This window comes from Zonotrichia leucophrys, chromosome 12 (genome assembly GCF_028769735.1).
Source record: "Zonotrichia leucophrys gambelii isolate GWCS_2022_RI chromosome 12, RI_Zleu_2.0, whole genome shotgun sequence".
Taxonomy (NCBI): Eukaryota; Metazoa; Chordata; class Aves; order Passeriformes; family Passerellidae; genus Zonotrichia; species Zonotrichia leucophrys.
The window spans coordinates 14949313-14974720 of record NC_088182.1 but is presented as its reverse complement, the minus strand read 5'-3'; the positions used below and the strand labels follow the sequence as shown (position 1 = coordinate 14974720).

The 25408-nt window shown below is 39.9% G+C and overlaps 1 protein-coding gene across 16 annotated transcripts in view; it reads left to right on the top strand.

Annotated features, from left to right (window-relative positions):
- Nucleotides 1–25408, top strand: part of PBRM1 (polybromo 1) — a 56951-nt gene that overhangs the window by 7091 nt on the left and 24452 nt on the right. For 12 of the 16 annotated variants that reach the window (XM_064724349.1, XM_064724347.1, XM_064724346.1 and 9 more), the window contains 15 exons: nt 383–523; nt 1155–1271; nt 1674–1742; nt 2490–2588; nt 3012–3097; nt 5619–5717; nt 7242–7333; nt 10677–10893; nt 16323–16464; nt 16935–17032; nt 19748–20024; nt 20666–20771; nt 21935–22577; nt 23418–23629; nt 24404–24589. In XM_064724349.1, coding sequence (XP_064580419.1) covers nt 383–523; nt 1155–1271; nt 1674–1742; nt 2490–2588; nt 3012–3097; nt 5619–5717; nt 7242–7333; nt 10677–10893; nt 16323–16464; nt 16935–17032; nt 19748–20024; nt 20666–20771; nt 21935–22577; nt 23418–23629; nt 24404–24589 — 2584 coding nt within the window. The remainder of the gene's footprint in view (nt 1–382; nt 524–1154; nt 1272–1673; nt 1743–2489; nt 2589–3011; nt 3098–5618; nt 5718–7241; nt 7334–10676; nt 10894–16322; nt 16465–16934; nt 17033–19747; nt 20025–20665; nt 20772–21934; nt 22578–23417; nt 23630–24403; nt 24590–25408) is intronic. The other 4 variants (XM_064724353.1, XM_064724352.1, XM_064724362.1 and 1 more) reach the window with 1 other exon arrangement.

The window sequence follows — 25408 nt, the reverse complement described above, 5'->3', positions numbered from 1 at the left end:
TTTTCAAGTGCCACACAATGACAGCAGTATTGGCATAAATCAGATTTCTGGCATACTGAAATTTAATCTGTTTTAAATGCTGGTGGTGTACTTCAACAAAAGCCAATGATTTCTCAGATTCATCTAGTTGGTTTGTCCAGGCCTCAACCCAGCAAGTTTTATTGCAAAGTTTTCTGAAAGGCTTGGATGCTTTTGAGTGATACAGGTTATATTTTCTAGTGCTTATTGTGATTCTTAACTCCTCTGTCAAAGAACAAATGAAGCAGGAATTTCCCAAGTTTTCTATTGCTCATATTTAATAACTTTCAGCTGGTAACTTACAAATTTTCTCCAGATGAGAGTGCCCTGAATTTTGACTGTAATATTTGATTTGTTTTTACAGCCAGATTCTCCTGAATATAAAGCTGCCTGCAAACTGTGGGAGCTGTATTTGCGCACAAAAAATGAATTTGTTCAGAAAGGTGATGCTGAGGATGATGATGATGATGAGGAAGGACATGACAATCAAGCAAATTCTGAATTAGTAAGTGTGGGCATGACAGCTGTAGAAGGGAGGCTGTAACTGTGGATGTCAGCCGACTCTGAGAGGGTGAAATTCATTGAGTAACATTTTCATTGTTAAATTATGCCCCAAAGGGTATTTCTTGTGCAAGTTTATCAGTTCATCACTTCACAACATTGTGTGTGTGTTTCACTTTTGCCTAGCAAAAAAAGCTGTGAGGGTTTCTGATATGGGTAAAGCATGGTTCTGGTTTAGTTGGAATAATATGAAGTGTGCTTGAGTTCATGCCAGCATTGAGGTTGATTGCAAGCATCATTCGTGTCTAATGACATCAGTTATCAGCAGGTGCCCCATTCAGTCAGTGCAGCTGTTCCTGGAGTGTTATGAGAGGAAATTTGGGCTAGCCTGGTGTTTGTGATGTTGGGATGCACATTTTCTGTAACTGTGATGTGTGTCTGACAGTCTGCAGTGTAAAGCTGAAATTAGAGTTTTTTAGTGTACCTTTTCCTGCACAAACAATATTGTCTTCAAAAGTTGCATCTGTATTTTGTAGCTGATTTTTTCTGCCTTTGAAACATTCAGCACAACTTGAAGCCCTCCACTCTGGCTGCTAGTAAAACTTACTTTCTGTAATTTTTGTTTCTTACATTAGTCATCTCCAGGTTACCTGAAGGAAATTCTGGAGCAGCTTCTTGATGCTATAGCTGTTGCCACAAACCCCTCAGGACGACTCATAAGTGAACTGTTTCAGAAACTTCCTTCTAAAGTGGTGAGTATTTCAGTAATGTGGGTTGTGTGCTAAGCTGGAAGCCTGGACATTTCTGTAGCTGATGTTACACGCTCTGATGGCCACACTCAGGGTGCAGCTCTCTGTTTCTGCCTCATCAGTGGCAAACTCCTGTACCTGTTTGTACTGCTCTGTTTCAGAACAGTGATGTTCTGGTTTTGAGGTGAAAGTTTTAACCAGCAGAATAAATATTCTGAAAACCATCACCATGGATTTTCAATCAGACCTGGTCTTTTATGTCACTTTATTGATTCCTTGTATCTGCCTCATTTGAGGCTTACACTGTTCTTACCTTCAATTCATCTAATGGCTTGTTCTGTGAGCTGTTAGAATAAAACCTTTGTGACTGTTTATAGTAATACATAAATTCTTTCTGTTTTCCAGCAATATCCAGATTATTATGCAATAATAAAGGAACCCATAGATCTTAAAACCATTGCCCAGAGGATACAGGTATGAACATATTAATGTGTCAGGGTACAGCCTTTATTAACAGAATTGTTAGAAGTCAGGATTTATGGTGGCAGGAAAGGCAGTGAGCTTTCCCTCTGCTATTAGGAAACCTGCACACTGTGGTGATTCAAAGTTCTGTGCTGGGTTAGTGCTGCAGAAGGTGCTGGGTGGAAGATCAGGCATTGTGAGCTGTGGAGTGCTGGCTTTGAGCCAGAATATCTCGGGTTCCTTGATGTTTAATGGCTTAAAGCAGTTCCTTGACAAGTGCTGCTCATGTAAAACATTGAGTGCTGAGGCTTGGTTGTGCATTATCATCACCTACTTCTGTTCTGGTGCTATAAATAGATGTTTTGTACTGATGCATTTTTCATCTCACTTCTCCAATAATTTGAAATACTGTTCTGTAATTCTAGCATTTTGCATAGTAGGGATAGGACATAGACTGATTGAACTAGAGAATAAAGTTAAAACAGCATTTTGTCAGAGCTCTTCAAAATAAGGGTACTGTTATCTTTTAAGTGTTTTTTCAATCTTAGCATTCATGAGCTTTATAAAGACTTAGCATATATCTATGCTACTGTCTTTGTTTACTTTTTCCAGGTACTTATCTGTTGTCTTTACAAATAAGTTGTTTTTCTATGAACATTCCCTTAACTGAATATGAATTCCTTTGCTTTTCACTATTGGCTTAGTTCTCATGCTGTCTGAAAGTTGCCACTTTAACCAGTTCTGCTTCTTGTTGTATAGAATGGAACTTATAAAAGCATTCATGCCATGGCCAAGGACATAGATCTTCTGGCAAAGAATGCCAAAACCTACAATGAGCCTGGATCCCAAGTATTCAAGGTTAGTTTCACTTGTTCATAGTGTGATTTGAGTTCAGATTTTCTTGACTACTTTCTATGCTGGTTGATCCTTAAATAAGTCTTGAGCATAAAGCTCTCAAGACCCTGATTTTATTTTTTTTTAAATAGCTTTTAGTGCGTTTTTCTTTTTTACATTGCTTTTTGTAGAATTGTGCAACCGTGACAAAAAAATGAGCCTAGCCTGAAGCTGCTCAGGTCTTCTATTCAGTTTTTTCAGGCCACTGTAAAAATACTGTGTGGGAGTATTTCAGGCACACTTTGTTCCATGCTTCATTTCTCATGCAAAATTGTTTTATATCTAAATGTAAAAACACCTTAATTTTTGTTTTCGATTGCTGGATATATCTGATTACAATATTATTCACTTTCAACATTAAACAAAAAATCCTTTTTTCATTGACAGGATGCAAATGCAATTAAAAAGATATTTAATATGAAAAAGGCTGAGATTGAGCACAGTGAGTTGGCCAAGTCAAGTCTCCGAATGAGGTACTGCAAATTCTATAATCTCATATGAAAACCTCTATTGACATTCCTTTAATTGTGCTGTGGAGAGTGTAGTGGGAAATAATGGCTTGAACACTTAATCAGTGTTGTTTTATAAGTTGTACATTGGTTAAAATAGTTTTTGAAAGAAAGCTTTTTTCTTTGAAATACTTCTACAGTGAAATATTTTTGTGATGTACTTGGTTATGAAAAATACTGTCAGTGGATGTTTAATAGGTTATGGCAAATTTCCACCACATGTTTATAAGTTAATAACAGAAAATGAATAGTGAGGAACAAGATGCTTTCTTTTATTGAAAAGTGCTGGATATTCTTGAACCTTGTTAGGAACTGAAACCAAAGAGCTCACAGTTAGGGGCAGAAACATAGGAACAGAACCTTGGGCAAAAGATACTTAGAGGGAAATCCATTCATGTTTGAAAAGCAGTTTTAGCTATGAAGAGAGGCACAGGAACCTGAAGATCCAGATTTATTAATCAGTGAAGCAGAGATTTGGCCCTGAATATGCAGGTATAAAACACTTGATGAGAATTAATAGCTCTATTTGTTTCATGGGGTGATTTTACTTAGGAAACAGCATTTTCTTCCTGTGAAAATCCATAGTGTACAGAGAAGTGATGCAGTCATTATAAATGTTTCTTAACTGAAATGCAATTAAATTTCTTCTCATATAAACATTTTACTTACAAGTAACACTCAAGAGTAGGTTTAGATATTATTTGTCAATGTGAGTTGTGTCAGTTATCTCAAAAATAATAAGCAATGTCCTGCAAGCCATTCAAGGAGTTTGAAAACTTACAAGGTGGAATTTCTTTATCTGTTTGAGCTGTTTACTGGTATTTGGTGCTGGGAAACCACTGTTGGCATTTCCTGCCAAGGTGTGTATGGTACAGCTGGAAACACTGTCACTGCCTTACTTAACTTAAAGGTAGTTTCATTTTTTCTGTGTATATGGTGTCAGTATTAGAAGCTTTGCCTAGAATTATTGTGTGAAAGAAGTGGAAGTTGCCTGGTTGATTTTTACTGCTTGGTGTTTTGAGAAGTGGTTTTTTTTTTTTGTTGGTTTGTTTAGCATCAGCATCCTTCCCATGGTTGGGTGAATCACTGCTGGAGCATATAAAAATAAAAAGCAGAAATACTCTTTAAGGAGTAATTCCTGACACATAGGTGAATGATTCTCCTTCATAAAAATATGTGTAGTGGCAGAAGATTTGGATTCTACAGACACTGAACATCCATATATGTTTGCTTTGCAGTAACTAGAACTACCCAGAAGCATAGAGGTTTTCTGTTTGAATTGTGATTGCATTTCATTTTTGTCACTGTTGGCCATTGATGAAGCTCAGCATGTCAGGGTGTGTGTCATATTTTTTTCTGAGACTCAATGGTTTTTCTTTAAAATCTGATTGTGTAAGAAGGGATGACAGATAAATCACACTGATATTTGTTAGCTGAATTCCTCTCTTGCACTGCCAACCCATTTCCACTTCTCAGCTGCCTTATTCTAGATGTTCCTCTTGTGCATTGTGTTCTCAACAGACCTTCAAATCCTGAAGTAATCTATCAGAATCATTGACAGCTCCCTTCTTTGTTTCTCTGACTTGGGGGAAAAAATAATGCATGAAGCAGGCTACAATAATACTGGGCTGGATGCAGAAAAAATGTGGATAAGAAAAGTGTCATGAAAACCAAACCTTTCACTGCTATTGTGTATTTCACTGGTTGCTTTTTCTGTTGAACCATTCTTTTTTTTGTTTCTTTCTTTCTTTCTCAAGAATCTGCTTCACAGAATCATTATTCTTATTTAAATTCCTAAGTGTTGAATTGTGTTAAAGGGGAGTTCTTTACCTATTGCTGATTTGGGTAAAACTCCCTCATAAGTTTACTTCAAGTGCATTTTCTATATTTTTCTTCTGAATTTGCATCTGTTGTTCTTTGTCATTGATGGCTCAAACTCAAATCATCATAATGCTACTAACATGAGCTTTATATGTTGCTTCTGTGTCAAAAATCATGGTTTTTGTTGCAGAGCTCATTGTCTCCTTTGCCATCCTAAACTGCTCTTTGTGGGTGCATTTAACTGTCCTCCCTTAAAGTGACAAAATGGAATTGTTTGATAATATGCACTGTCAGCCAACCTGACAGTGACTTTAGCTGTTGATAAACATGACTGGACCTGTATGATTGGCTTTATCTGGATGCTAAGGAACATTTTGTTGGCTGCTTTCACTGCTGTTTAGGCTGAGCTGTGTGTACAGCTATCAATGCTTGAGCTGAACGTTACTTTCCTCTGACTTTATAAACAACATCCACATAAATGCTGGAGCACTGAAAGGATCTCACTTATCTTTTAGCTTCCAAACATCTGTCTCTGAACTTTTTGGCTGATCTATCAAAGTGATTCTGTAAAAAGCTTTTTTTCTTGCTGCATCTTTTCATGGGTTTAAGGTGGGCCTGTTTTTTTTCCTCCCCCCTTTCCTTGGCTTGCCTCTCCTGCCTTAAGGACTGCATCAAATTTGGCTGCTTCCAAGCTGACAGGTCCTTCCTCACAGGGTAAAGGCAGTGTTGGGGATGAGAGAAATTCTTCTAACAAATATTATCGGTAAGTAAATTGTGCCCTTGGAGGAAAAGCTGCGTCCTCACCGTATGGAAATGCTGAATTTTGTTTGATTTTCTTCCTCATACCTGCTGTGCTGCTGGGCTTTGGATTAGGATGAGATGAATGCTGATAAGACACTGATAGTGTGGTTATTGCTGACTGGGGAGTGTGTGCAGTCCATGCTGGCAGTGCTCCTTGGGGTGGCTACAGCAGCTGACACTGCAGCACAGGGATAAAGGGATAAAACCACCTGGGCTGCTCAGCTGGGCCTGGATCTGCTGCTCAGGCCCAGAATCTCTTTGTGAAAGTGCCTCATGCCCATGGCCCCAAGGGCCACTGAACAGCAGCACAGCAGCCAGGCTGGCTCAGCCTGCTGAGGCTGGAGTGGCCCTTGTGGATCTGCACTGGCAGTGGGAAGGTGAATTACAGCTCCAGGGGCCTTTGGGAAGAGGGGCTACAAGTGGATGTGCTCATGATCCAGGTGAGGATTGCACACCCTATCAGTGGTACTGCAATATAAATGACCCAGGTGAATGAAGCTTTTTTGGTGAAAAGAGGCAAAGCACAGCAAGGACAGAAGCAGAAGTGGCTTCATCAGGCAGCAGCCCAGCACCAGCACTGCTGCCCTGCACGACTGCAGGGGCAGATGGAACCCAGGGTCAGGGACTAAAGGAGCTCAGTGGATGTTTTAGAGGGATGGCCCACACACTAAGGAAATGATACCTGTGTGTTTGTATCAAAAGGCAGGAAAGGTGTGTGGGAGAGTGCAGGGCCCAGGCATGCCCTCAGCCCATCTGCTTTTGTCCAGTCTTCACTTGGCCCCTGCAGGACAAGGCTGAGCCCATTTCTGGAGTAGCCTAAAGAGCTGATATTGTAAAAAGGCAGAGAATGTCAGGCATAGCTAATGCAGTGTGGTATGAAATGCTGTGCTCCAGGTTTGGGACAAAAGAGAGGGGTGCTGAAGAAGCCCAGATGAGACTGTAGCCAGTGTGGATGCCAGGTTACTCCACCTAAGCATAGGAGGCTGCTTCATGTGCAGGCACTGTGTGGGCTGAAAGTGCCAAATGTGGGGATGAGGGAATGGGAGGAGATAGAATATACAGCTTTTAGTGTGTTGAATTCTTTCCTGTAGACAAATCCCAATAAAATAGGATCAAAAACTAAAGTTATTAATTGGGAGAGACTTCTTATCATTCCCCTTCTCTTGCAATCAATCAAATACTCAAGTGTACAAAACAGGACAGAAGGTAGTAGGCTGAAGCTCAGTTTTCTGACTGTGTTGAATGGACCAGCTCATAAAATAGAGACAGACTCATGGCTTGGTAAGAATTTCTCCTGTTAAAGGCTCCAGCCTTCTTTACTCACAGCTATGTTCCTGCTTATGGAGTCATGACTTGTTTGCTCACACACTTTTAGGTGACTGTTAATGGTTAATGTGATAACCCTTTCCTTATTTTTTCATTATAATTTTCTCTTTTTTTTTTATTTTTCATTTTAAAAAATTCCTTTACTTTTTCTCTTTCATAGCAACAAAAGATCAGCCCAAGGGGATCGTTTATCAGCAATAACCATGGCACTGCAATATGGATCAGAGAGCGATGAGGATGCAGCTTTGGCTGGTAGGAGCTGAAATGCAGTTTCTCTAATTCCTTTCATTAAAATGTTCACATGATCAAATCTGTAGAGCTCCTGATAAACTCAGAGACATTTATTTCAAAAATATTTTGTACTCAGGGTGTGATTCCTTTGAGTCTTACAGCTAGTGAAATAGGGTAGGCCAAACTTGCTGGCATACTTTGAGTTTTCTGTATGTTTCCAAGTGTATTTACCCAAGCTTTAGGGAGCTGTTGCCTGTTTTTATTCCTTCTAAAATGGAACAGAAGGGGAGATACTGGAGAAGACATTGGGTGCTCCATGCAGCAAAAGAGATTGGTAGTGCTGGAATTGCTTCTTTGTTTGATTTTTTGTTTATATTATTTCTTCAATGATGTTGAAAGATGCATCTGTTCAATATGTATTATTGGGGCATTTATTTCTTACCTGGTAATTGAGCTGTACTCCACACAGTTTTCTAGTGGATGGGTATGTAGAATTTTTTGAATTTTAGCTCTTGCTGTAAGCAAAAGCATTTTGATTCCTGATTAGCTCAGAGTTCAGTTACTGCTTCAGAGCAGCTGTTTTCTGGGAGGTATGGGGAATATTTATTAGCTGGGTTTTGCTTGTTTGTTAACTGTTATTTTTTCAAGTTGTAATGCTATAAAAACATGTAGCTTTTTATGTTTTAGTGATTTAAATTCTTGCACTGATTAAACCACTTTCTGGTGCCACCTTTGCTATGGACATTATTGTAATTTTTTGTAAGACCTCTCTCTGTGTGTGAGGCTTTTGCCTTGCTGCTGTTGAAGCTCCCTTATCTTTATTGCATTCACCTAAGAGGCAATGTTTTTTTTTTAGCAGACCTGTCCCCCGCTAGGATTTTCTGTGCTTCCAGTGTACTACTTGGACAGCCCTGTGCTGCCAGTCTCTGGGTGACAAGGGCTTTTCGTTAAACCAAGTGATATTTTTATTAATTGCTCTGCTGTCTCATTTCTTTTCATTCCTCTAATGCTTGTTAAAATAAATGAGAACAAGGCTGCATGACTGAACATTAATAGAACTCTCTCCTTGAAGCAGAGAGCTGAATCTTTATGAGCTTCTTTGGTTGTAGCTGTTGCCTAAGCAATGAACAATATCAGTTTCCAACAGAGTTTATCCTGACAGCTGCAGATGGTGTTGGTGTGGTGGAGCTTGTAGAACATTTCCAGCCCCAGTGTAAAAGTTGTGAGCAGCTTCAGCAGCTCCCTTGCTCCTCATTATCAGTCTACAGAGGCAGGCCTAGGTGGTCATTATGTATTACTGGCATGTATTTAATTTTGTAAACAAGGCTGTTTTGTTTTTACTGTCTCATTTAGAGATGGTTTAAGACTGGATGCTGCTTTTGGTTTTACTGGCAACCATCTTCAGTTGGACATGGAGCTTTCATTGTTGTTTGGGTGCTCTGGGACCACAGAGGAGACAGTGGGGTTTTTGTGCTATCTGCAAACTGTAGTTGTGGTAGCAGCACAAAAGGGCAACAACCTCCTGTCCCTCTCTGCCAGTGCTTGCTGGGGATATGGGACCTGGTGCTGCTGCACATTAAAGAAAGTACAGTCTTGCATCAGATTGTTTGCTCTATAAGAGCAAAAATATTATTATTGCAAAAATAATAATTTTTCTGTCTTCTGGCCTGAGTAATACATTCTTCTTTGGCTCTTAATAGAGCAGGTTTCATATTAGGAGATCAGAACAATTTTCTAGATAGGTAAGAATATATGATGTTTACACATCACTTTTAAAGAACATGTGCATTATAATGAAAGTGTGGCTGTATATTTATTTATATTTATTTACAGCTGTATATATTGTAAATATAGTTATATCTATGACCATAATGTGTATATATTTACTCATAGTTGTGTATTATGTAAATATAAAATACAGTCAAACTATAATACATAAATGCTTTATTTTAGTATATTTTAAAATAACTAATTAATATCTAATTTACTTAGATTTCTTTTTACTGAATGCCTCCTTTCAACACAGTGAAAGTACATTTCTTATTTAGGGTATTGAACTGTTTTGTTGCTGCTCACACACAGCAGAGAACAGCAAATACTTGACTGGTCCCTTTGTGTTTTCTCTTTCACAGAAACAAGTTATTCTGATTTTTCAGTTTGTTTCTTACTTTTGGTAGAGTGCTCAGAACTGAGCAATTTGAGTAAACAGACCAGACTGTTTGAGTAAACTAAACCATAATCTATTTTTGAAACTTCAGCTGATTTCAGTGGTAGCTCCAGTGATTGTTTCTACCTGAGTTACTCTGTCCAGCTCCTGCTGTGGTGTAGTAGGTGCTGGGTCATTAAGTGATGCTGATTGGCATCATTAGGATAATTTTGGGTGTCTCCCCAAGTCAGTAATGCACATCCTCAGTGCATGTTTGCACATCTGCTGATGCCTGCTTGTGTTTTAGCTTTGCCTCTGACCCTGGCAGGTCCCACACACTGGTGCAGATCTGGTGTCAGGCTGCAGAGCAGCAGTGACAGCAGTGTTGTTACACTCTGAGTGTGCCCTGGCTTTGTCACCATTTCTGTGTGACTTCACTGAAGGTGGATAGAGAGCTTGAAGCTGTGGCAGCCTCCTCTGAGCAGTAATGGAAATGCCAGCTGGAAACCTGGTGTTGGAGAGCTGTGTAGCTGAGTGACTCAGTGTGTCATCTGCCAGACTCAGAGGGGAAAAGGGGTGAATAATTTAACTCTGGCATGTGCAAAGCCTTGTAGATTTTATGTCATGTCTGTCTGCAAGGTGCAAAGTGCACTGTTCATGTGACTTAGAAGTGTAGAAGGATTGGCCATTTATTGCTTCCCATCCTGTTTCCAGTGCCAGTGTTTTCTCCTTCCTGATGTGTTTCTGTTGTTCATGTAATGTTTCTCCTAATTTTATCTGCAGTAAGTGTTAGCTCTTCATAGCTTTTCTTTCATTCATCCTAATCCTGAAATAAGATAACCAAAAAAGTTTGCTATGAAATTTTTAAACACTTACTATGAATTTTGTAGGCTTATTGTATAATCACTGTAAAACATTTATTTCTTCTTCATTTGCTGTATATGTTAGAGGAGAATCATCAGGCTTTAGTATCATTTTTTTCTGTTAAGCTTCACAATTTTTTATTGAGCTGTGATTAATATTGTGTAAAGGATTGCAATAAAGGGGTTTTTTTTGTCAGCTTGAGGCTCATTAGATGTGTGTTGTGTCATTTTCTGAGGTGTGAATCTGACTGCCAGAGAGGGCTTTCCTTTCCTTCTGCTTTACACCTTTATCCACCAAAACACCCACTCTGAGCTGTCCTGCTGAGTTTCCTGGTTTTCTTTCCTCTCTGTGCAGCTGCTGCTCGTTATGAAGAGGGAGAGTCTGAGGCTGAGAGCATCACCTCCTTCATGGACACCTCCAATCCCCTGTACCAGCTCTATGACACAGTGAGAAGCTGCCGTAATAACCAGGGCCAGCTCATCTCTGAACCCTTTTTCCACTTGCCCTCCAAGAAAAAGTATCCTGATTATTATCAGCAGATTAAAACACCCATTTCATTGCAGCAGATCAGGTAAGAGAACAGAATGCAAACTACATCTGGTGTGAAACTATTCAAGTGTTTCTTTTATTCTCAGAATCTTCTCTTATGGCCAAGTTGTTGGTACCTAATGCAGTGTTTGCACCATCTCTCCTATACATCTGATTGCTGCTTGTTTCTGCTCAGTCTGCATCAGTCTTTAGATCAGCTGTGGTATATGGCTGATATTTGGTTTATTTTTCATTGAATTTCATTTGTAATGTGCCTGAAAATTGCCATATGAATAATTCTGAAGGCTAGATGTGCAGCAGAGATGAAAGTTTTTGCATAACTCCATTTTTCTTTTTCCCTGACCTGATGGCTTGATTACCTCTTACTGCCATATTCTTTAAGTTAAAAGTGTTCAGTGTGAATTGTAGGAAGATGGCTGCAATTACAATCCTCCTGTCTGGGTCACTGTGTAACTGTGGAGAATAATTATATTCATGATGATGTGGCTGGTCTGGACTGAAGCCAGCATTTATAAATGTGTGAGCCATGGAAGGTCTGTGAGCTGCCAGAGTGCAGCTGTCAGATTAAAGACCTGAGTGAAGTGAGCAGTGTCTTTCTTTGGTGGCTCAGGATAAGCCAGTGTGATGGGTGTGAGCAGGTCCTGGGAGCATTACAAGGCTTTAATGGTGCTGCCCAGTGGCACTGGGGCTCCAGGCCCTGCCCCAGCCACACCCTGGGGGTGCCAATCCTTCAGCCCCAGTGAGGGAGCCCTGCACCCTCCCACTGCTCATCCCTCTGTAACCCACTCTGATGCACAGGTCTGTACATTTTAGTTGTACCATAATGCACTCTGTCAGACTTGATGGAATTGTTGAATGAGCAGGGTCTTCATTAAATCAGAAGTTAACAAAGCTGATTTTTGGTTTTTTATCTTGTCAGAGGGTGTTTTGCATGTGCTGGGGAATAAAAGCTGCCACCCTGGTTATCTCTCCCATCAGTGGCTTTAAAACATTTTTTCTTATGTGTTAGTACAGCTGTAATAGTGGCAAAGAAAGTGTCTTGCCTTGAACAAAGCACAAAATGTACTTCATGAAAAAAGAACCAAACAGTGAAATTAAGAAGAATCATTGACATTGTGTGCCTGAATCTACCTAAAAGTAGTGGCTCAAATTATATATAAACAGATTTGTTTGGGAGAGATTTTCCATTAAAACTATCCTTGATATCAGTTATAGAACAAGTAACTTGCCATAGAGAGGCAGCTGCGTTTCTGCTTTCCTTACAGTGTAGGCAGGTTGCATCTGGCTGTGTGAGCAGCACAGAAATTCCATACCAGTGTATGAAGAACTGTAGAAAAAAGTAACTTGACTTACTGTCTGGGGGCTTAGAAAATAAAAAAGGGAACAGCCAGGCTTTTTAGAAATAGTGTTTGAGGCTCACAAATTAAAGTACAATGTTTGTAGAATCTAATTTCCTGCAAATTCAGAAATTCAGCTGTCTTTTAAATTACCTTGTAATATTCACTTTTACTATACCTCAGAAGCCTTTAAGTCGTGCATATGTGCTCTTAACTGATGGGCTTTAGGGAAAACTGAAGCCTCGTGGCTTTGCTGATAGTGCTAATGTGTCTTTGGTATTCAGAACTGCCACTCATTAGGGGTGGAGATTGTTTATGGGGTTTGGGATGTTTGGTTTTCTGTAGGGCTTTTTCCCTTCTTTTCTTGTGGTGATGGTTTGGGGATTTTTTTTGAGATGTCCATAAATAGAGCATGTCCTCTGTTCCCAGATGGGGACAGGAAAGTTCAGTGTCCCAGTGAGAGGCTGAAGGAGGTGGAGTGAAGCCTGCCATTCCTGTTTCATGTCTGTTGGGCTCTGGCATCTGGCTGCCTCAGCTGTCCTGCCAGAGCCAGCTGTGAAATGTGTGGCTGTTGAAATTTTACAGCTAGTCATGTGTTTCAGGGAGGTTTGTGTGTGCTAAAAGCAGGAAAAGTCTTTAAAATAATTCATGATTTCCAGAGGGAGTGAGTGTGTTTTGGTTTAATGAGATGTTACCTATCCCAGCCTCTCAGTCATTTGAGCTGAGTGCTGATCCTGGGCTGTTCCTGCCTGTGGGAGGTAATCATGCTGATGGCTTTTAGTTGTCTCCTGATTTCCTCCTGCCTTGCTGCTCCCAGATCACAGAACAGCTGAGTTGGAGGGGAAACCATCCTGCCCAAGCCCTGTGGCAGGGTCACCCAGAGCCTCGTGTCCAGACTGTGCCCAGTCAGGTTTTGAAGGTCTCCACACATGGAGACTCCACATCCTGCCAGGGCAGCCAGTGCCAGTGTTTGAGCACCCTCCCAGTGAAAACCATTTGTGTTCAGCTGAAATTTCCTGTGTTCCCCTTTGTTCTGCTCACCTCTGGCCAGTCAGTGACACAGCTGAGGTGACCCTGGCTGTCCCTTCATCCCTCCCAGCAGGTGTTGAGCACATTGATGAGAATTCTCTGCCTCAAAGAGAGCAAAGCTCAGAGCTGGAGAACAAGAAAATCCTATTTAAAAAGAAAGGCATGATGCTGTCAAAGCTATGGCATTGACATGTGGTGAAAGTGCCTAATGCAAAGTTGGCATTGCTGGGGAAGAGAAATTCTGTTAATTACAAATAACCACAGGAGCAGTCAGGGGAAGATGCAGGAGAATGAGTTCAGTTCCCAAGTGCTGGATCCTGGCAGGCTTACAAGAACACTGTTCCTTATTAAATTTTACAGTGTTGGGAAGTATCATCCCCTAGGCAAGTGGGTCAGGCTTTTTTATCCCAGAGGAGGAAGGTGTGCCAGGGAATGCCCTGGCAGCAGCTCTCTCTGAAACACATGTGGGAGTACAGGCACTGCAATTGGTACCTTCACAGCACACCCTGGTGTCTGCTGCTCCTGGGGCTGCAGCTGAGGTTTAAAAATGTGAGAGGATCAGGTGTCTAACACACTTGGGCTTGTGTGATAGCTGCTTTTTGGGGAATTCAAATCAATTTTTCTTAATGAATGTGATCCTTTTTGGACAATGCTCTGTGACACAAGAATTTAAATGTTTGCATTTATGTGATGTGTTGCGGTTCTCCTGAATTTTGTGGTGGCTCTTGGTGGTTTTGGATTAGTTATAAATTATTTGAGTGGAGCTTATAGTAAATGTCATCACCTGGTCAAGGATATTTTGCCATATAACTTAAGCAGTTTTAGCAATATGGCAAATCAAAAAGTGGAACTAATTTTGAAGCATAAGAGACTGGTGCCTGGACTAAAGTTTGAAGGGTTTATGGAGAACTTCAGTGTTTTTGTTTGCTTGATTCATAAATGAGTCAATTGGGAAGAGAAAATTATGCCTGTAATATTTTGAATACACTGTAAATTTTCACTTTATCTGAGATTTAGGACTTCTTTCATTCCTTTTGTCACTTAATAGAACTTATTATTTGGTGAATATTGTATATTTTTGAAATCTTCTGTTTGTGTAACCAGTTTTCCTACCTTAGGAAGTACTTTCAGTGCATGTTGTATGTTTATAAAATCACAGGTTCAAGTAAAGAAGGTTCCCAATATATTTTAGAAGAAGACTGTCATCTTCACTAGGACATTGGTCAAATGCATCTCTTGTTCCCACTCATTCTTTGTTAGTGGGTTGTTTTTCCTCAAGAGGCAGGACTAGCACTTCCATTTCTGAATAAAAGAAAATAAGTTGCATAACTGATCTTATCCTGGTGTTTGAATATTTTTCAGTAGGGAAGTTTTAGGCTAAGTGTTTGTCTAATAAATAGATCTTTTGGTTATATGGAAAGAGTATGTCTCACCTTCACTCCTTGCAGATATTCCACCTTGATGGACTGATGAGTTTGCAGTAGGCATTTTAGGGAGTTGAGTGCCAGCTTACAGTGTTCTTTTAATTAATATTCTGATTTCAACCAAATTAAATGTCATGTCAGTGTTGTTTTGGGCTTAGTGGTCTTATGAAACTGTAGCCTTACTTTTAAACTTTTTTTTCTTCATTTTGCAAAAGTCATTTTGTATAAAAGGAAATTCTTTCTAGTTTTACTCGTGCTTTCAGGTACTGTCAATAATTTTCACAGAAATTTCTCTTAGTTTCTAGTATATGATTTGTGTTATGTTGGCAGTGGCTTTCTGTAGAGCCATGAGTTTGGTTAGTTTCAGCCTCACTTTGTGAAATAAACTGATGTTTATAAAATCCTATCTTCCCAAGATTGGTGAGATGGCTTGTTAAACATTTATTGTGAGTAGCTGCACTTCATCCTCTAAATCCAGAGAAGTCATGAGGCTTGAGTTCTGCTGAGTTTGAGTGTAATTAAATCTGTTTGAAATACTTATGTAAATAACCTACCTAATTAATCATCCTATTGTTTGGTAACAGCAGCACAGAGAATGGTAGGAGAGGAATTTCTTTGCAGGCTAGAACAGATCACTTCTGTGCCTGTACATTTTTCATTTCTTATGTCCCTGGTTGGAAGTTATCACTTTCCAAACCATTCAGTCTAAGTGGGGTTTTTACTTTTGCTTCAGGCCTTTGATGAGCACAGCTGTGAATGTAAATGGTTTGCTTAAAATCAGATGGCAGTACCTTGGTTGTTGGGTAGTGGATAAGCAGGAGCAAGCTTGGGGCTGAAAGGTTTTATATTAAATTTATTTCATGGTAGTGATGATGCTCCATCAGGCAGGGGCACATTCAGCCAGGTGCTGCAGAAGCCAGGCTGGGTGCAAAGGTGATGTGTGGCTGCTGGAATTGCAGGCAGGAGGAGGAGGAAGTTGCAGCTGTGACAGAGTTTGGGGCTTGTGTTGCTGCAGATTAGTATTTTCTGCTGTGTGTCATGAAGTATTGGAAGGTTTTGAAAAAGGTGGCTAGAACTTCCAGCATTGTGTAAGAAAACACATGAAGTTGAGCATTAACTCATGTTGATTCATGTGTTTAGCATGTGAAAAATGACTTTGTTGTTGTTGTTACTCCTCTTGTAAGTGTTGTCAGGTGAAGTGCACTTTGCTGTATCACCAGTCCACAACCAGGTGTTTTTTTAAAGGAAGGCACAGATTGGAGGGTTTAACATGAGAGGTGCTGGCTGCTTTTGGCTCTCACAGAAGATGAGTGGAATTGATGGAAGGGAGGTGGCGTTTGGGGCTGTGCAGAGCTGGCCTGGCCTGAGGTCAGGGCTCAGGGGCACCGCAGCCTGTGCTGCCGCCTCACCTGTAACATCTCACCCCAGTATGAAAACAGGAGTTCAGGCTCCACAACTTCCAAATTGCTGAAGCCATTCTTTGAGAAGATACATTTTCCTAGTCTAGTTACAAGTGGAAAATGTTACTAGAGAATCAAAAAGTAAATCCCATTTCTGTAGTTAGAGCTCTTTCACTATTGCTTTGTCATGAAAATCAGGATATTAAAGGACTGTTTTGGACTGTGTAGTGAAATTAGCTGACTAATATTTCTCTTTTGCAGAACCAAGCTGAAGAACCATGAGTATGAAACTTTAGATCAGTTGGAGGCTGATCTGAATTTGATGTTTGAAAATGCCAAGCGCTACAATGTCCCCAATTCTGCCATCTATAAAAGGGTGCTGAAAATGCAGCAGGTTATGCAGGTATGTGGAGGAGAACAAGCAAAAGGATAGAACTTGACATGTAAATTTATTTCCCTAAAGGATATTTTTCCAGAATAATTTTTAAGTAGCCCTTTATTTGCAGAAGTATTTTCTTGCTTAGAGGGAAGTATGGGAAGGGAGAGCATCATGAAGTGATTTTTCCTCAGCACACCTGCTGCCTTCTGTGATTTCTTGCAGCCACTTCATTCCTTACTATGACTCCCAACCTAATTAAATTGTGAGAAAATTGATGATGTAGGGCTTTTGAGTTTCCCTTTAATTGAATAAGGCTAAAACCTTTCAAATTTCATTAAGTGTTCCAGATAAGTGCTGTAGTCTGAAATGGCATTGTTTTCAAGTTGGTTCCTCAAAAGTTGTTCTGTCAGTTAGAAAGAACTATACTGCTCTTTAATTCTGTTCTCTAAGTGTCCAGCAATGAGTTTGGCTTCAGGTCTTTGTTCTTTTTTCAGGCAAAGAAAAAGGAGCTTGCTAGGAGAGATGACATTGAGGATGGGGACAGCATGATTTCTTCTGCTACATCTGATACTGGAAGCTCAAAAAGGAAAAGGTATCTGCTTCTGTAGTTCCTGCAGGACATAACATTGCTGCATCTCTTTTTGTTACAGAGAGTATTAAACCATGGTTTTTAGCATTTGTGTAAGGATTTGTAATTCTGAAACATCACTAAGTGTTGATTCTAATTAATTCAAAACTATTTGCTGACTATTAATTCCCAATTTTGGTCTGTTAGTTGGCAGTTTTCAACATCAGTTCAATAAGTAAAATGGGCACTGTAATTGCACTGAACTCAGTGATTTTCTCAGCAGATTTCAGGATTTTTTGGGGAGAGTTGTTTTATTTTAGCCTGACAAATAGATAAACTGATTATAAGAGGTTGATGACTTAGGATCTTATAACATAAACCAAATTCCCAGTGATTTGCAATAGACTCTTCTATTGAGCATAATGATGCCTTTTGGAAGGTATTCTTTATGGTGGTAGCTGGTTTTTAATTAATGTTAGTGATACATTTCACTCCAGCAAGAGGGAGTTTCTCTAGTCTGCCTTATGGTGTCATTTGAAGTAAAGTCCAGCTCAGATAATATTGCAGTGGTAGCAACAGCCAATATAAAATTGCAATCTTTCAGCATCTTTCTTTGGTGTTGCTTATGAGCATTGGCTTCCTGCATATTTCTATTTCTTGTTTTGTCAAAGGAACAGCAGTTGTGGGGGGGAGGAAGGGAATGGTTTAGAGCATCAGCAGAGAGTCACTGAAGAACAGTCAAATAAATGGAGAAATGTACATTAGTTAAAAAGCTTCAGAGGGAAAATATGAACATGGGTTTAGGAGGGAGTGCAGTCTAGGGGTGCCAGGAAGAAGAAATTTAATGGAAAGGAAAGGCAGACCACAGAACCAAGTAATCAAGGAACAAATTGCAAAAATCACTAGCTTTGTGATCTTCATATTCAAAAAGAAGTACTAACCTAATCAAGCAAGTCAAATTGTCATCAGAGTCCTTTTAACCCCATGTTGCTTTTGATCACCTCGTGCCAGACACTACTGAAATGCTTAAAAGGAAAAAATCTGTCAGGCCCTGTCATCTGAGAACAATAAAAGAGAAAAGGGAACAAGGGATTCCCCATGTTGGTAGGCAAGGGAGATCAGAATAATGCCTGAAGAGCACCTGAAAATGCTTTTGATGTTGTCAGTTTGATGCTTGTTATCCATTCACTTGCTGAATGATAGCAAGGAAAAGATCATAAATGCTGCTGATCACAGAAGTGAAGCAATGAGAGGAATTCTAAAATGTTGCTGGAAGAAGAAACCAATAACCCATGCAAAATTCATCCTGTTGGGAAAATAACAGTTACCCAGAAGAAAGTTATTTGAATGTCCCCTTTTATGTATCAGATGCATGACATGAATCTTGAGTATTGGCAGGCCTTTTTATTTCTGTTTCTGCTTTGGTTTTGCTTTGCCTATATCTGTTGAAATGAGTGAGAAAAACCTGGAAACACATGAAAATGAGGGATTTGGCAACATGTCTGTGTTCTGGCATTGCTCAGCTGCTAGTGGGAACAACTAACCAACATTTGCCAACAGTGGTAATGTTTAGCATATAGAACATATATTTTGAGTTTTCTTTGTTGTTAGTTTTCTTTAGTTATTTTGCTGATCTCACCAAGGAGTAAGAGATATCTGAGGCATGAGATTATGCTGAATTAGGTTTATTTTAAATGTGTAATGAAAAGAGCCACATCATGTTTGCCACACCAAATCTGTGTTGCAGTTTGGTTTCTAATAAGTTGTACCGGGATATTTTGCACATTCTGCAATTGAGGGTAATTTTTTGTGGTGGTTGTTGTCTTTGCAGATAATGTAGTAGTCAAAGTTATAACTACCTGAATAAGTCTTGAGGAGATTGCAGATTGGAAGCCTGTTTACAAGTGCTTTGTAGTGAGTGTATTGCTCAGTGCCACAGTATCTGAGCTGAGACTATACATTGAAATGAATTTTCCTCTCCCTCATTTAATTTACTTATAGGCCATGTACTATGTGTGCAGGGAGCCATGTACTTTTTTATGATAAGCTGTGTCTTGGTTGTGCTGTCAAATTTCTTGAGACAACCATAACAGCTACACACAGGATGACTGTAACATTTGTGGGGATAGCATGTACCATTGTGGGCTTGCAGTCTTGGGGAGCTTTATTGACTTCATTTGGATTGACAGATATTTAAGCAATTCTTTCTACTGCCTCCTTGGTATCCTTACTTGGTACTGAAGAATGCACAGAATTACTCTGAGATAAATAGCTCATGTGTTTGATATTCTGTGTTCACCAGAAGTAATCATGAGGGTAAAAGCCACCACTGACTGGTGGTTTTTACCCTGTTCACTCTGGATCTTGAGCTCTTGGATTCAGATGCCTGATCCTGACTGGTCTGTTTTCTCTGCATCTGGAAAGTGCTCAGAGCTCCTTTTGGCCTTTGCACTTTTAAAAATGAGTTAGTTGGTTTATTTTGTAGAACACTTGAACTCAGGGTCAATGAGAGAACAATCATCTGGAAGAGTCATTTCCTGTTTCTGTGTCAGGCTCCTGATTGTGATGCTGTTGTCAATTGCAAATTCTGGTCTTAATGTTGAACTTCTTGTGTGTGTTTAGGTGGTCCTGGTTGTCTCTTCAAGGTAGAGGATAATATCATTTCGATATTGGTGTTGGAAGTGGGGATAGGAACCCCTGACATTTATTCTTTTCTTTGTGTTCTTCTTAACCCGACAGTAAAAAGAACATCCGGAAGCAGCGCATGAAGATCTTGTACAACGCGGTTCTGGAAGCTCGAGAGCCCGGCACAGGCAGGAGGCTCTGTGATCTGTTCATGGTTAAACCATCCAAAAAGGACTATCCAGACTACTACAAAATCATCCTGGAGCCAATGGACCTGAAGATGATAGAGCACAACATCCGCAATGACAAGTACGCGGCGGAGGAGGCCATGATCGAGGACATGAAGCTCATGTTCCGCAACGCCAGGCACTACAACGAGGAGGGCTCCCAGGTACTGCTGGGCTCAGCAGCCACACTCTCTGCTGTCTTGCAGGCATCAACTGCTCTTAGGATGGCTTCACTGCGACTGTTACACGTATTAATTATTGTAAGGGATATGGTTTTCATTTAAAGTATATTGTTGGGCATGTCTATATTGTGATGTTTCTCAGGCAGCAGAAATGATGTGGAACAGGGAGGTGGTAAGAAACCTCCAGCTGTTTCTAATAAGGAACTTGGTCAGCAGCTGCACTTCATCATCAGGGTAGGGCTTGAAGACCCAGGACTGTTCTAGTCCTTTGTACCTTGATGGAATCTGAGTGGTTCAAGGGATCTTTCATTGCTCAGCAGAAGGGTTTGAGGAAGAAGTTGATAACACAGCTGCCCCCTTGCCTTTTTGTAGTCTTTGGAATAGAGATGCATCTTAATTGAATAATTTTTTCAACATTTGTAGCTCCCTGATTTAGAGGGTGGCATCAGTTCTGCTTACCTGTGTCAGTTAAAAAGAAAGGTTTATTTATTTAAATAAAATACTCCATTTTGCTTTCTGCTTTTCCAAACTAACATTGAAGTGTTTCTTAGGAGCTAGTTCTTAACTAGTAAACACAGTAAACTTTATTTTGGTTGGATTTTGATTATTTTACTGATTAATAGGTGTACAATGATGCCCATATGCTGGAAAAGATCCTTAAGGAAAAAAGGAAAGAGCTGGGACCCTTGGCTGAAGATGATGATGTTGCATCCCCTAAACTAAAGCTAAGTAAGACAACCTTGTCCATTGCCTTATCTCATTTCAATACTTACAACACAATACAGGTGAACAGATCTTCCTTTTACACATAGATGTGTTCTGCACAGTTGTTAACACTTACAAGGAAAGTAGAATTGTATTTTCAAAATCTTGATAGCAATGGCATGTCTGTATTTTACAATATAATTAAGTTTTTGCATGTAGTGTTTTCTAAGAAAAATAACTTACAGTGAAGAAAAAAGACTTGAGAATGGGTGGAAGGAGTAAGATTTAGTCATACAGTGTTATCCAAATGTTAGATGGTGTAATATGTGGTCAGTCAAGTAAGGGGCTTCTCAAATTGAGCAAATCTCTTCATTTCGCTGGTTAAATGTCTGGGATTTCCACAGGATGATTAAAAAAAGTGAACCCTGTTTGGCAGATTATTGAAAGCCATGAAGAGCATGGAAGTGTAGTTCCTTGAGTTGTTGCCCTTACAGCCTTGCTACTACTCAAATCTTATGTTCTGTTTATATGTGTTCAGAGCTGAGCAAACTGAGGTGGATAAAACTGCACAAAAACCTTAAAGAAAATAACTGCACACAGTCTTCTTGCAAATTAAATGTGCAGCTCCTGGGTAAAGCACAGGTGTAGAGTACAGGTGCAGTGCAGTAACAAGATCCTGAATTAGTCAAAAAGCCAACCTGATAATGCCATGGGAGGCCTTAGTTTGCATATTACTTATAATAATCCTTTCTAATTTGGCATAAACATGTCATAAAGGAATCATATTTTGAATACTTAATTTTAGTGATAGCCAAACCCTGTGATGACAGGATATTTAGCAGCTGCAGAGATAAATTCATGGAGAATTGGAAGACCAAAATGAGTTTAGAGGAGTTTGTTAATGATGTTAGGTAGGAAAAGATGTTTTCCATGCTGAAGCCTGAGGAGGCCTTTGCCAGGTGGAGCATGGAGCAACATACTCTGTGTTTGCCAAAAAGAACATTAAAAAGAAAATTCATAGAAGTTATGAAAAACAAAGAAAGCTGCAGCCTGGAACAGGCTCTGTGTTGTGAGGCTTCGGCTCACACCATGGAGCGCTTCTCCCATGAACAATTTTCTGGACAAAGAAACGTGCAAGTTCTCTGCTTTGCCATTTTATAACTCCTTTGTTGTTTTTGTGGTGTTAGGTAGGAAAAGTGGCATTTCTCCCAAGAAGTCCAAGTACATGACCCCGATGCAGCAGAAGCTGAACGAGGTGTACGAGGCGGTGAAGAACTACACGGACAAGCGCGGGCGGCGGCTGAGCGCCATCTTCCTGCGGCTGCCCTCGCGCGCCGAGCTGCCCGACTACTACGTCACCATCAAGAAGCCCGTGGACATGGAGAAGATCAGGAGCCACATGATGGCAAATAAGTACCAGGACATCGACTCCATGGTGGAGGACTTTGTCATGATGTTCAATAACGCTTGCACGTACAACGAGCCCGAGTCTTTGATTTATAAAGATGCCCTGGTGCTCCACAAGGTTCTGCTTGAAACTCGGAGAGAAATAGAAGGAGATGAGGATTCTCATGTGCCCAATGTCACTTTGCTGATTCAGGAACTTATCCATAACCTCTTTGTATCCGTTATGAGCCACCAGGATGATGAGGGCAGATGCTACAGTGACTCCTTAGCTGAGATTCCTGCTGTTGATCCCAACTTCCCAAATAAACCTCCTCTGACTTTTGATATTATCCGAAAAAACGTTGAAAATAATCGCTATAGAAGATTGGACTTGTTCCAGGAGAACATGTTTGAGGTGCTGGAGAGGGCCCGGAGAATGAACAGGTGAGCAAACCCTTATTTTTCAGGTATCTTTATCATGAGGTTTGTATTTAATTTTAGACTAAAGTTTTTTAAGGTGTTTGTTCTCCTTGATATGGGTGTTTTTAAAACTAAATCTCAAAAGCTCTGTCAGGTCTTCAGTGAAACATTTGCTTTGATTTGAAAACAAGGAAGAAGTTAGTTTTCTGCTAAGAGGTAATTTTGACAATAATCTTTCAAAGAAGCACCTTTTGACATTGAAAAAGTAAAGAGAGCTGTTCTCTGACTGTTCAAATAGTGAATTATTCTTTTGGAGCAGTCACACCTGGTTGAGTTATGGTGTGAAAACTATGAGCACTTGCAACTTCTCATAGTGCTTTGCTTGAATTCAGTAGCCTTTTTGGGAATGTGCAGGTGAGAGCTTGACTGTGAAGACAGGAGGTAAAAAATGATCTTAAAACATCTACTAAGAGGAGTATGGATAGTTAAAATAAGTCAGTTTTGTTAATAGTACTGTTATTACTCAAGTTTTCAAAAGTTAATAAATTGTGGAGGTCCAGTGACAAGTAGCCTTAGTCACAGCTACTTACCTCTGATTTTCCTGGCATTTCAGCACTGGTGTATACCAAAATACTGTTGTGGGTGAACTATAATGCAAATTGGCAGTGGACTAACAGGTGAAGCATCACTTAATGCTTCATGGCTTCAGGCCAGTCTCTGCTGCTGCTTATGAGTAGCAGAGAAATCCATTGGCAGAGTGAAACTTTCAGTTGATCACAGAGTGGTGATTGATGGGTGTGTTTAGGCTCCTGTTTGACCCTGCACAAACTGTAGTTTTACTCTGTTGCTCATGTTTTTGTACAGGACTGATTCAGAGATCTATGAGGATGCAGTGGAACTTCAGCAGTTCTTCATTAAAATTCGAGATGAGCTGTGTAAAAATGGAGAGATTCTGCTGTCACCTGCTCTCAGCTACACCACCAAGCATCTTCACAATGATGTAGAAAAGGAAAAGAAGGAAAAGCTGCCCAAAGAAATAGAGGAGGATAAGCTCAAAAGGGAGGAGGAGAAGAGAGGTAACTACTTTTGTTTCATATATTTTGAATGTACCAAATGAAAAATGTACCCACACATATAATGTGTTGCTGCAGCTTTGCCTGCTGAAAGGACCTCAATAGTCAGCTTGTCCCCCAGTCTTTTATTTTCAAGTTATGAGTGATTTATTCATAGGCCAGAGAGCTTTTAAGAAAGAGATGTAGGTAGATACTATCCCTATGTGAACTCTTGCATCAGAATACATTGGGATACCAGTATTATTTCAAGAACATGATAAAAAAAAACAGTAGTTTTTTACTTCAGCTTTCTGCTGATAATAAACTTAACAATGACTATTCCCATTGATCTTTTAGTCATTTTCTTTCTGACAAGTACTGATGGTGTTGTCTATGATCATGCTTTAAACACTACTGAAGAACTGAGGTTTGATAAACCTTTTGTGCTTTGGCTACTGTGGACGTGCAGAGGAGTGGACTTGCACTGTTTTGTAGGGCATGAAGTGTAACTTGAAGATCCTTTATTTCACAGTTCCTGGTTGTTTGTCCGTGCTCCATTGTGCACCATGTTTAAAGGAATAAATAAGCTCTCCAATTGCACCTTTCCACAGTCAGGAGCACAGCTGTTGGCAGTTTTGTCCACAAATCATCTTTCTAACATGGTTGATCTTCCCTCATAGATGTCAGCAGCAGTAAAGCCTGGTAACTCCAGGCTCAAAGTGAGGCACTGACACCAAGAATCTCAGCTAATGTGGAATTATGACATCACTAACATTGATTTTCCCTTTTTGAAATAAGAAGCTGAAAAGAGTGAAGATTCCTCTGGATCAGCTGGGCTGTCGAGTTTGCATCGGACCTACAGCCAGGACTGCAGCTTCAAGAACAGCATGTACCACGTGGGGGATTATGTGTATGTGGAGCCTGCAGAGAGCAGCCTGCAGCCTCACATTGTCTGCATTGAGAGGCTGTGGGAAGATTCAGCTGGTAAGGATGGCCTTACTGCAGGAAAACACTGCAGTGAAACTTTATTATTGTAATTTTAAGCTTCTGTGGTATTTGCGTGGACCCCTGTGGCAGGGAGAAATGATGAATCTGACTCCATGTTCTCAGAAGGCTCATTTATTACTTTGTAATACTATATTATATTAAAGAATACTGTACTATACTAAAGAATACAGAAAGGATACTTACTCAATGCTAAAAAGCTAATAATGAAAACCGGTGAATCTCTCCAGAGACACAGCTTGGCACCAGTTGGCCAAAAAGTCAAAATAACTCACACCAGAATCCAATGAAACAATCTCCAAACACATTCCACATGAGAAAAACAGAGGAGAAGCGAATGAGATAAGAATTGTTTTCCTTTTCTCTGAGGCTTCTCAGCTTTCTAGGAGAAAAATCCTGGGAGAAGGGATTTTTTCAGAGAATGTGAATGCTACAAGCTTCTAGTTTGATTTTTTTTCCTATGTAGATGTTACTTATTTTATTGGCAGAACTGTTTGAACCAGTGAGTATTTTTCTGTTGCTGTTTCTGAGTTCCTTTTTTCTAAAGGATATTGCAAACAGAAAATTCTTGAGAGAGCTTGGGCTTTTTTTGGTGTTCATTTCTGCCTACCCTCAAATTGTAAGCCTTGAAGGGATGGGGTTCTGAGTAGCATGGACTCCTTGTAATTTAGGTACAGAAGAGCACTGTTTTTGTGCTGAGAAATCTGAACCAAAGATGGGCACAGGTTTCCTTTGATTTAGAAAAAAAGTACGTGTTTGTAACTTCTTTATAAATCATTGTCATCAATTTGAGTTTAT